Source organism: Chinchilla lanigera, unplaced genomic scaffold (genome assembly GCF_000276665.1).
Source record: "Chinchilla lanigera isolate Chin_1 unplaced genomic scaffold, ChiLan1.0 scaffold00029, whole genome shotgun sequence".
Taxonomy (NCBI): Eukaryota; Metazoa; Chordata; class Mammalia; order Rodentia; family Chinchillidae; genus Chinchilla; species Chinchilla lanigera.
The window spans coordinates 9,428,217-9,441,075 of record NW_004955430.1 but is presented as its reverse complement, the minus strand read 5'-3'; the positions used below and the strand labels follow the sequence as shown (position 1 = coordinate 9,441,075).

Genomic DNA, 12,859 nt, shown 5'->3' with positions numbered 1-12,859 from the left:
TTTTTTAATTCTAGCACTAGGCATAGCCCAAAGAGCAGAGTCAGTGGGAATAGTCTCTTTTCTCTTAACTGTCTTTTCTAGGAACAAACCTGAGGCTTGTCCAGTGCATGGCCATACTCAGCTCAGTACTGAGGCCCCACAAGAAGTTAGCTGAAGAGCTAGAAGTAGTACTACATTTCCCAATACTCAACTGAATATTCCCCTATCAGAAAGATGCTGCAATTTTGACATGTTGGTTCAAAGAGTAGGTGTGTGAGATCTTTGCCCAAGAGTAATAATCTTAATCACATCCCTTTGTGACCTGGAGACTGTAACCTTCCATGTGCACTGGGCCTCAGGGTACACATGTAGCTGTGAGAACTGTCTCTGGCTGATTGTAAGAGTTATTTCTCTGCTTCCTTTGCAAATCTCAAGAGAACTCCTTATTACCCTATGTTTTTATCAGATATTCAATAAATATCTTAAAACATTAGGTACTGTTCAAGGCAGTTTTTGCAACTGACTAGCAAAACAAATACAGAGAAAATCCTCTCAAAGAAACACAATAGTGTTTGTTCAAATGGCCCTTTACTTATACAGGTAATAAAACTGACAGACTGAGTATTTCCTCATAGCTCTGGAACCCAAACTAAAACAGTATTTGTTTTGCAAAACTCCAATTTTATTACCTTCAAGTAATTGAAGTATTCGAAATCCAAAGATTTAGAGACTGGAATTGAAAATTAGTGTTTTATTAAATCTAAACTTTTCCTGTCAACTTTAGAAGACTTCTTTATGTGTTCATCTTTCCATTACTATAGTTACTCACCCTTCTCGTCATCCTGACAGTTGAGTTGAAAGCAACTGACAGTATTAACTTCTGTGACACATCAGGCTATTTTTAGATTTTCTAAACTTCACTCATAATTGCACGTGGGTGAGCAGCCTATACTTGTCTGATCTATGAGCATTGGGGCCACACTGCAAACAGTTTACAGCAAGTACTTAAGCTGCTTACCCTGCTGGGCTTTCCTGCCCACACCAGCCTGCTTGGAATTGAGGTGTTTCTGTCAGTTGTCTGGTATTTTAGACACTTAAATTTCTGGCAACTTGTCTTTTCACTGATGGTCTGTACATGCAGTGGGAGGACTAGACACAATGAATAAAGAAATAAGTGAATAACGGAACTATGTTTTTGTGGAGGGTACCGTAGCTTATAGGATTTTAGAATATTGAAAATGAAAAACTCCTAAAAGACATCAGAAAATCATTGTTTCATAGATAAGAAAGCCAAGGTCCAAGAAAGATGAATGACACAGCTGGCTAGCAAAGAGAGTGCAGACCCAAGTTCGTCCAGGGCTTCTCTTTCACAGATGGTAGTATTCATGGAGATGCTTCTTGGGATAGGGAGGTGTGTGACCACTCAGAAATGAAAGCAGTCATGACCTTCTGCAGTGGGCTGGGTCCTGTGCTGGCAGTTCCCTGGGCTATTTCCTTTACTCTTTCTAGCCACCATATGGGGAAGCACTTTTCCAGCCTTGCAGACACAAGGGTGGTCAATGCTTTGCCCAGCTCCACCTCTGTTATAGATAGGTGTAAGTTCTACTCCTGTCCATTGTCATTACCACTCAGAAGGCTTATGTTACCTTTTTATACCAGGCATTTAAAACATGTAGATAAAACCTTTTTTTATTCTACACTAAAAAATATAAAGGTAACAAATTGAAAAAGTAGTTGATGTGCTATTGCTATTACCTTTAAAAAGCTAAGATCTGTTTTTGTGGCTTTCATATTTCATTAAATATAACAAAGTCACCATGACACAGTTATATGGTTAAGATTTTTATGTGTAATTTCTACAGATGTAGATAGTTATGTGACTTTTTTCCCCTTTGGTTTCAGTGCTCCAGCGATTCTAATATATAATACTTTAGTATCAGGAAATAACAAAACTGTAATTTTTACACAGAAACAGAAAAACACAGAGCCGCTCTAGTTTAATTTATTCTGCCTTTTCTGTGATAAGTAATGCACTGTGTTAAAATTTTAAATATTTTGCATTTCTGCCTGTACTACTTTAAGGTATAAAAGATTTGTTTTCATTTAGGTGAACTTACATAAAACAGTAGGCTTGTTCCTAGGAAGATGTATGTTGGTAGTGTTCATAAGTGCTACCTTAAATCAGTATATTGTGGAACTGGTTAGAGAAAGGATCTAATGGTAAGTACTCTTAGTAAACTGAAAATTCTTATATTCAACACATTTAATAGCCCTTACATAGGCCCTTTTGGTTTAATTTGGATTCCTTTGTTCTGGGTGGTGGTGGTTGTTGTTGTTGTTGTTGTTTAATTGAGCCAAGTCAGCTCAATTAAAGCAAAAGTCCATGCGTTGAGGTTTCTCTAGTGAACTGGTAGTTATTCCTGGTACCCTAGCTGGCCCAGCAGGAGTAGAGAATTTTGACCGCTTCCCCTTCAGCTCCATGGGGGCAGAACCCCCTCCTTCGCCAAGCCACCCAGCTGCTGGACACAGCTACCTCCACCAGCCCTCAGGCCCTCATAGCTGTGCTTTAAAAGAAGCCTTTTTCAAGATCTACAGAACTGGTTCTTGTCAGTTTTCTTCAGTTGGTTGTTGTTAATATCTTATTAAATAGATTCTATTTTTTTTTTATTAAGGAGGAACAAATTGTTACAGGCTTTCAAGAAAACTAAAACACATTTGCTCTGTAATTATATCTCTTATTCTGTTCTTATTCAACTTGCTTTCTTGTTTTGGAGCAGGACTTTCTATTAGCCAAGAACTACAGTCATGTTTTCAAAATAAATAAAAGCTGCTGTTTCTTGCTGCTATATGTAAGAGGACTTGTCAGCATGGTTTATAGATTTATTCTTACTGAGGAGTTTAGTAAGCTGTCAGGTTGGAAGCATGCCAATAGGAACACTCTTTTCTTTGCCTCTTACTTGAAATAGCTTTTAGAAATATTTATAGTAACAGTGTTATGAGATGCAAGTTCCTTGGGTGTGTTTTCATGCTGGTTCATTCCTTAATTCATTCAATACATACCTGTTGTGTACCTATAATGGTCTAGGTATTATTCCAAGGGCTAGAGATACATCCCTTAGCAAGAACATTTTCAAAGTTTTATCCTGTTGGGGGAGATTGACAACAAACAAGCCACCACATACATGCAGTGATGTGAGATGATGACAAACGGTTATGATACACTAAAGTAGTTGATGTAGTAGAACAAGAAAGTGATTTGGAGGCTACTTTTGTTGGGTGGGCAGGAAGACCATTCCAAGGAGACAGCCCTGATGCAGAAAGTTTAACAAAAAGGAAGGGCTACTCTACACAGATTTGGGAACAGCTGCCAGGCCAAGTGTGCCACTGGCTGTGCTTCAGACTATGAGCACCAAGTGAGCAAAAGTCATACACCAGCTCTGGTGGCTATTAGGGCCAGCCATGAACTCTGAGAGTCACAGGTAGAGTCTGGGATGATGTTAAGTGAATGACCTAGACTATATACCATGTAAGACATTATAAATGGAGCAAGCTTTTAAGGCCACAGAAAAGAACAAAGATGATGTTTATGGAGTGTGAACCTGTTTATTGTAGCAACTTTCAAATAGGGGTGCTTATTGGTATTTTTAAAATGTGTTTTGTTTGTTCCTGCCCTCCAACACATCCTCTTGTACATTCCCAGGGGAGTGGGTTTTTACTCCTCCTTCTCCTGAGAAACTCACCTGAATAAGCTACTATCTTTGACAAGGCTGTACATGTCCTCCAGGGTTGTGGAGGGTAAGAACCATGTGTAATGCACCACTGTGCAACTGAATGGGATGCCAACCCTGAGAGTCAGAAGCTGGAGGTCCTTTAGGTTAGGGCTAGAGGAAAGACTCCTAACGTGGATCTGAGCCATCTGGAGACAGAGAAACAGCTCCTATGAAGATACTGGGTTAAGGCATACCAACTCCATGGGCATCAGCATCTAAGGATGTTCTCTAGTGCTTTTTGTCCTTTTGTTTTACTGTTATGTCGAAATGGTAACATCATTTACTCTTGCAAACCCTTGAAGACAATTTCTATACTAGTTTGAGTTCTGTGGGAGGAACTATCCTTTACAGAGGTGAGCTAACACCACTAACCTGTCAGGAGCTGTAGGAAGCTTGGGCTACAAAACCTCCCTCCTTGAGATTGAATGATGCTCCTTGCTGTTGGCCACACCGCTCATTAGCAAAAGGCGCCCTGTTTCTCACTGGAAGTAAACACATACGTCGTGATTAAAGCATATCTCTGCAATGCTGAGGGGAAGGCTGCGTAGCAGGCTCAGTGCTGCCCACCCAGCTTCCCGTCTGCAGTTTACAGAGCATCCTTGGTGTCACAGTTGCTATAAAATTTGGCAGAAAAATTCCCAAGCTTGTGTAAGGTTATGGTGTGACAACATATAAATTACATTCAGAGCAAATATCATTCTATTTTCAGGAAATATTCAAGATGTGATTTTACAAGAAAATTTGGAAAAAGAAGACCAAATTCTGGTGTCCCTGGCAGGATTGAAACAGGTATGTGCATCGCTGTGACATTATTATGTCCTGCAGGCCACCCATTTGGTGCCTACTCTGGGTAAGTCTCCTTAAAGGATACATACTATGATATTACAACCAGTATCCCCTTGCTCCTCCTTGTCCTCTCAGGAAGAACCCCTCGCAAATCTCTACTTAGTTTTGCACCTTGCTCCTTCTAGTAACTGTCTAACATGCAGCCCAAATGGCTTTTACGTTTCTAGTGTTTCCCCTTCCTCTTTCCAAACCCATTCTCTTTATTTCTCATCCAGAGCTACTGTGGTGTGGCCCAGCATCATGTTCAGTCAGTCGTTTACTCACAAATATATGCATATCCTTGGAGTACAGGTCATAATCACTACCCATAGCAGGGCTCAAACCCTCAAAAGCCAAAATTACGTAAATATTGCAGGTCTAAGTAGGACATATAAATGTCAAAGAGAAGGAGGATACTTTTCTCAAATGCCTGCCTAGTTCTGAGTAGCTCCCCTCTGGTGGAGCCAGTTTAGTAGATAAGGCTGCTCACCTGGGCTGGCCTTGCAGGTAAATGGTGCATGCTTCTTTAACTGCCAGGAATGTGATGCCCATATTTGACCTTGGGAAAATCTGACCATTAACACCCTGAAATTTTCCTTGGTCATTGCTAAGTCCTCAACCTTGATAAAGCTGTGCATTATTTCTTTCTTATAGTAAAATGTTAAAATCTGTACAGTAGTATTCCCACCTTATCTACTGGGCATAGATTCCAAGGCCCCCAGAGCATGTCTGAAACTATAGATAGGACTGACTGTACATGTATTACATTTTTCCTATACATAAACTTAGAATAAGTTTTAATTTATACATTGGGCATAGTAAGAAATTTACAAGAGAATGATTATAACATCATACTGTAATAAAAGTTTTGTAAATGTGATCTCAAAAATTTTTCTTATATTGAAGAAAGGTATGAGATGAAGGTATGAGATGACAGAATGACTATTCGAAGAGACAAAATGAGATGAATGACATAGGCCTGTGTATAGTGTTTGGCTACTACACACAGGTGAGCGGAACACAAGTACAGTGATACTGTGACAGTTGATATGATAACCAGGACAGTAGCATTTGTAGAATGGATACTGATAGGACAAAGGGAATTCTAGGTATGTTGAAATGGGACAGCAGGAGATTTCATCATGCTATTCAGGATGATGCGTAACTCTTTCATTCCCAGAACTGTTGATTTCTAGAATTTTCCTTTCGATATTTTTGAACTGCAATGGATCACAAGGAGCTGAAACCATAGATAAGGGGACACTTGCTATTTAAAACCAGGTCAATAACAAGTTTACTTAGAATGTATGATTCAGCTAGTATTTAAACACAAACTCCTTCATCTTTTACTTATTGTCTTTTATTTTGAAAATAGATCAAAGACATTCTAAAAGGGTCCCTGCGTTTCAACCAAAGCCAGCTGGAAGCTGAAGAGAATGAGCAGATTACCATCGCAGACGACCACTATTGCTCCAGTGGCCAGGGACACAGCAGCCAAGTTCCCGTGGCAACCAGAAAGGTATAGTAGCTCCCACATTAACTCAGTGGGAGCCCACCGACATAAGTTCTTCAAAATTATGAGAAAAGTCCTACCAGACTACTTCAGATCACCGTGTGGGAAGTTCAGTTGTAAAATACCATGGATAGCCCAAGCCAGGGGTTGTGCGTCCAGCTGTGCAGGTTGTGCATTCTAGCTCTGAAGGTGGTGCTATTCACAATGGTAATGATGAGACTAAGGACTCGTAGAGTTGTGCAGTGCGTACCCTGTAACCCTGTGTGCTGCAGCATTGGCCTGAGCCTCCTATCATTCTCATTTTGTGAGATTCAAAGCTAGAGCTCTGACATAGTTATTAATCAATTGGCCCCAGCTGTGTCTCCACGCCTTTAGCAAAAAGCAGCACTATCCATACTTTCCTAGTTGTCTTCAGTGGATTTCATTTGCCTTGAACCTTTTCTGTGCCAAAGTTATTTGCTTGCCTTTATGGAAAACAATTTCTATGTCCTTCCTCTAAGGCAAGGGTCAGTAAACGTTTTCTATTAAGGGCCAGATAGTAAATACTATAGGATTTGCAGGCCAAATCTCTGTCTTTGCACCCTTTAGTCACCGCAAGAAAATAGCCGACACATACAGCTTAAATAAGGAGATATTTATTTGGCTCACAGTTTCCTGTGGGTTCAGTCCATATTTGGCTGGCTCCACGGGAGAAACAGCATGGTGGAAGGGCCTGGCAGAGGGTAGCTGCTTATCCAGTGGCAGCCAGGAAGCAGAGACAAAGCAGAGGAGCCATATGGGAAAAAGAGTACACCCTTCCGGGTTATGCCCCCAGTGACCCACCTCTAATCAGGACCCAACTTCGAACAGCAATTAGTTTACCTATAAACTCGTCAATGGGCCTGATGAGTGTAGTGCCCCAATGATCCAATCATCTTCTAAGTACAGCAGACTTTGGGGGACATTCTAGATCTGAACCATAACAGCAACCTTTAAATACGTGTAAATCATTCTGTGGTTGAGGACCATTGCTGGCTTTTTGCTCTCAAGGTATCAAAATGGTATATAATTCATTATAATAAATCACAGGAATTTTTTAGCTAGAAAGGATCTTAGAGTTCCTTTATGTGGTTAATCCTGCCTGTTTATTCTAGCACTGAAAAAAACAAAGAAGCATGCAGGCTCACGAAGCAGAGAACACCCTGCTTGCATTGTTTTTAGATCTTTTGCCCCAAACCAGTAAGTGTCAGTTCCAGCATGTGCATCACTGTGCATTATCTGACAAAACTAAAAGATTATTCATTTTCTACCTATATTTTAAATTCCTAATAATTCTTTAAAAAATAGCTTGCAATATTTCATCTAGAGAAATGAACTTTAGTTTGCTTATCTCAGTCATTTTCTCAAAACTTGCATCCAGATACTTGCCTTTTTGTTCATTTTTAAAACACCAGAATGACATTTGAATGGGGATTTTTTTTTTTTTTTAATTTTAAGGGTATTCCTAAAGAAGGCAGAACTTGCTTAACCTCATTATAAAACTTTACAATTGTCATGGAGCTGTGGGTCTGCATTTTTAGCCACACAGATGCAACATAGACCGTTACAAGTTTTAATTTGATTATTTCTTCCAAATTCTCCTTGCCCCAGTTCTTTTTATAATCACTTATTCAAATATTGTTGAGCATAGCCCCACTTATCAAACATATTTAATTGAGCCTTTTAAAGCTTTAACTAGATTTTTTGTTGTTGAATATGTAAAAATAGGACAGAAAAACAACTTCCGAAAACATTGATGAATTTGCCAAATTTAAATTTTCTTAACTTCCTGGGTGTGGTTTTTTGATGTGTTTTGTTTTTGAGACAGGGTCTTGCTATGTAGTTCATGCTGGCCTTCAATTCACTACATAGCCCAGGCTAGCCTAGGAATTTACAGTGATCTTCCTGCCTCACCTTCTGAAGTACTAGAATTCCAGGTATGTGGCACCATGTCTGGGCCAACTTCCTGGTTTTCATAGATATATGAGCCTGAAAATGAATAGTGGATCTTCGCCCCCCAAGCCAGTAAGCATGACCAAGAAATAAGAATGAAGAAAAGTGTATTACTTGCAGCAAATAGAGATAACTGCATTGGAGATAACCCTTAAAAGCAGTGTCTCTCCAAAGGAAACAAGGGAATTTTATTGGGAGACTTATGTATAATCATACTGGAAAGACCTGTCACACGTAGAAGTGGGCACATGCAGTTGGAAATTGTGCTTCTTCATACATTGCATTTTTAAAAAAGGCATATGGGAATGTCCGTAGGGCAGAAAATTTAGCATTATAACAAGATTATAATGAACAAAGTTTACTGTAGGTCCCCTAGAAGTGGGGTTGGGTGGCTTGGTCTGTCTTAAACCAGTTCTTCATGGTCTTCTCTGGAAGGCCTTGCCTGAAACAAACAGTTCTTGAATGGATGCTAGCAGTTATGATGGGAGACAGGTGCTTCTTCCTGACAAGCACATGTACTTGTCTTGCCTAACAGCGAACAAAATTCTCCAAAACATTTTAGTCCTTGTTCTTCAGGAGTTTAGAGATGGGGGTCATTTTTTTTTTTAAAGGGTGATGGGGGTCATTTTTTAAGAACTGCTTATTCCTGAATGATGACTTCATCATATCCTTCCTGAGTTAGAGAAGTGAAACCCTTTTAATGTCAAAGCATGATAGATTTTAGGACCTCTTGGGGTAGTCTGTAAAACCACAGCTTGAACATCCTTTGCCATTGTTTTACTGGAACATATCAAAGCACTTTAATTATGACATGAATCATAAGTAAGATCAGTAAAATGGACATTTTGAATTTGAGTAGCCCAGAAAACACACATAATTCCCTAGGGTATACAGGAAAATAACCCAGAGCACAAGTCATTTATTCCTGGTGCTTCTGGGTATATTTGTTGAAGCCAGGACACCTGTTTCCAAATCTTCTCAAGGTAAATTTCTGCTTTGGCAGAGGTGTTAATGTAAACACAATGGGAAGTACATATTTGTGATAGCAGAAACCTTTCCTTGATCAGCCAGGATATTGTATAATGCAGTCGGTTATCAAGCATTATCTTAGCTAAGGATTCTACTTGTTCATTAGCTACAGTTTTAAGGGTGGTAGACATATTTCTAATCATATGTTTATGGGCTCCTACCTCCTACCAGGGCAAGAAAATCCTACCATATATATACCAAAGTCCATCCTCTTTTACTCAGGCATACAGTTAGAAGGCTGTCTCTTAGTTCTTGAGAATAATTTAGAAAGATGACCTAATGCTTAGTTTCTTGGGACTGGTGTCTAAGAAACAGGTATATCCAGGTAGCCCAACAGACAAGTGTTCCCAGTTCTTCAAGTATCCGGTTATGTTTATGCCCATGAGGTACCTTCAGAATCCTTGCAAACAAACAGGTATTGTAAGTTAAGCTGTCAGTCTTAGGGGAAAACTTCCCAAAGTAATTCAAACCACTGAGATTTGGGAAACAAGATAAAGAGTCCAGTGTAACTAAACAGACCTCTGAAGATTTATAATAGATAAGAAATGGGAACTCCTTATCCCACATATTGAATCTTCTATAGAAAAAAGGGAAAGATTCATAGACCAAATATAGGGCAAAGTTGCAGGAGCCTCCTAACGTTGGCTTTCCCTACGTAGAATCTAGCCGAACTGTTACTGGGAAGTGATATTTTAAATAGTGTGTTGATTATAGCAGTAGAGATAGGCTCATGCCAATTTATAACTTGATATATGGCAGAACTCTAGCTTTTCTGTGAAGGAGTTAAGGAAAAATAAGGGGAGGGGTACGTAGTGTTTGGAGGGGTTACCCTTACTCCTTATTTAGTATGTTACTTCGGGGGTCTTTCTATCATATCGCCTAGTAAAGTTAGGAACTATGGAATAGTTACAGGTCAAATAGAAGATAGGTTTTGAAGCCAGATAGGTTGTAGGTGACATATCCAGCAGTCAAATTTCCAGCCTTACTCAGGGTTCTAGATATCTCAATTGTAGAGTTATCTTTCCATACAAATACAAGGGTGGAGAAGACAATAATGTAAACAGAAACCATACTGGTTAGTTCCTAAGGTAATGGCAAAGTGTAGCCAAGAATAGATAACTGTAGCAATAATAATGTGGATGAAATCATGTAGTCATTGCTATTTAAATTTAGGACATTGTCTTCTGAAATAGACAGGCAAATAGACCAACCAGGAGAATAAGACAAAAAGGTCCCTAATTGCTTAGCTTTTTAATACTCATATTTCTATCACTGTGACTAAATATCTGGGAGAATCAAGTTAAAGGAGGAAAGATGTATTTTGTCATACATTTTCAGGGGTTTCAGTTCATAGTTACTTAGCTGCATTGCTTCTGGGCCTGTGGTGAGGCAGAATATTGCAGTGGGGGGCACATAGTGGACGGAGCAAAGCTGCTTATCTCATGATAGCTGGAAGGAGGTGGGGGTATGAGATGAAGTATACCTTTAAGGACATGCTTCCAGTGACTGCTTTAGGCCTACCTCCTAAAGTTTCCACCACCTCCAGTAGCCATGATCCACTCACTTCCCCAAGACTCCACTTCTGATCACTGCTACACTTGGGACCAACCCTACAACATACGGGAATTTGGGGAACATTTCAGGTCTAAACCATGACATACACTGCTCAGTGAGCCCTCATCCTGGTTCACAAAGAACACATTCCCTGGCTCAGCCAAGTCTTCTGCTTCCTGGACCATTTTTACTCAGGTGTAATGAATCGAAGGAGTTATACCTTGCAGTTTCACAATAGAGTAAGTAGTGAGTGAAATTATGTCATACCCTGTCCAATTGGGGTTTTAAGCTTAAGAGGACCCTGACGTCTAGGTTTTCAAATATACCCAATCCCCTGGTTCATCGGGGTACAGTTTCATCTCTATAGAAGGAAGGTTGAGGGTCACATCTCTATTAAGGGCAGGCATCTCCAGCCCTAGGTTGATTATGTGTTTCATTGTCACTTCAGTCTATATCAGAGTCCATATCAGAGCTAGCTCCCCCTGGAAAGGATCTTGCATGTAACATCTCAAGGCTGACGTTGAGCTTCCCTTTGTGATGTGAGTCAAAGCAGCAGGTAAAAACTTTAACTGGCTTTCTTGAGCTTCTTAGCACAGTTGGCCAAGGTCATACTGAGTGTGCAGTTAGCTTTTTCAGTCTTGCCAGATGACTGAGGTCTCTAAGCTGTATGTAATTCTATTGTATCTGGGGAACTTCAGCTGCTGTTTTTGAAACAAAATCAGGTCCATTGTCACTTTTCTTAGACTAAAGAAGTCCAAACCTCAGATGATTTTCTTTAGACATCCTCTTACAACTTCTTCTACTTTTTCTGTCCTGCAGGGGAAACCCTCTACTCACCCAATAAATGTATGCACAAAAAGAGATATTGAAATCCTCCTGGAGCCACTGGCACAAATGTGAACTCCACTTGCCAACCTCTACAGGGAACATGCACGTAACTTGCCCCACCCTCACCACAGAATACAGGCAGCCTCATTTGAATGTGGCTCTGTTGGCAAAAATACACATTGCTCTGTTTAGTGATGGTCTTCTTTATGCCTGAGACTTACTACTCCAGGAAACCAGTTGTGTGGTCTCTTTTCCATAATGAGTTAAACTAGAGGCATCTTTAATTATTCCCTAAGCCACCATTTTCAACAAGCAGGACTTGCCGTGCTTGTCTGTCATCCACTCCTACTGACAGGAGACATTCAGAAGCTGGCCCTTTTTGCTTCTTCCATGTCTTCGTCTGAGTAGAAGTGGACATTTTCATGGAGACAGGGAGGGAATCCAAGGCATCTGGAAAATCTCAGGACAGGTCCTCACATTTAGCTGTGATGTCAGCAGCATGGTTTCTTTTTATTTCTGAATCTCCCCTCCGGTGCCCTATGAAGAATATAATATATCTTAGAGTCATTTACTGCCTGGAGTAGTCTGAGGATTCTTCCTTAATTTCTTGGTTGTTGGCATTGAGCAAAACTCTTTCCAGTTTGTCCATGAGCATGGACCACTGAGAAAGCGTATCTGGAACCTGTATATTCAACTGATGCCCTCCCTTATCTTAATGTCAATGCCCAAGCCATTATTTGAACTTTTTGAGCCAAAGTTTTTGGGTAGGGAAGGTTGCCTCAATAGTCTCATGGAGAGAGACCACTGCCCATTCATTACAGAACTGCTCCTGTCCACAGACTATACTTCAGCATTTGGCAGGGGCTCGTTCTGAAAGTCTTTTCTGTTCATTGTGCCTAGTCTGTTAGTTCCCAAGCAATCATATACTAAAGATTCTTGTGATTCTAGGCAGCAGAGTGGTTAGGTGAAGTATTTGGCAAAGTTTTAGAGTCATATGGGGACTGTCTAGCAACAGAGCCTGATAGTTTTTCTGCCTTTTTACTGATGGAAAGGTTGCAGCACTGCCCTTGGAGCGTGGTGGCTATCCCTGAGACAATAGTATCTAATTGTTTAGAGAAATAGGCCACTATCCTTCTAAGGGAACCCAACATCTGAGTTAATACATAAGCTACAATCCTTAGAGAGGGGCATTCAGCAGCAGCTCCTTGAGCTTGTTAGAGGTTTGATTACACTGTCCATTCCATTCTGAGAAATCAGGCTCTTTTTCCTCTATCTTGTCAGAGAGGGGCTTTATGATTAACTCAAAACTGAGATTCCAAACAGGGTGAAAGCCTACTATGCTTAGGAATTCTCGTAGCTGCTTCTGGGTCTTTGGAGGATCTGAGTGGCA

General features: G+C 40.2%; 1 protein-coding gene across 4 annotated transcripts in view; it reads left to right on the top strand.

Annotated features, from left to right (window-relative positions):
• The window catches only part of Tbc1d5 (TBC1 domain family, member 5), a 554,846-nt gene that overhangs the window by 525,635 nt on the left and 16,352 nt on the right, over positions 1-12,859 (top strand). For all 4 annotated transcript variants that reach the window (XM_005387456.2, XM_013515658.1, XM_013515660.1 and 1 more), the window contains 2 exons: positions 4,459-4,538; positions 5,950-6,093. In XM_005387456.2, the coding sequence (XP_005387513.1) occupies positions 4,459-4,538; positions 5,950-6,093 (224 nt within the window). The remainder of the gene's footprint in view (positions 1-4,458; positions 4,539-5,949; positions 6,094-12,859) is intronic.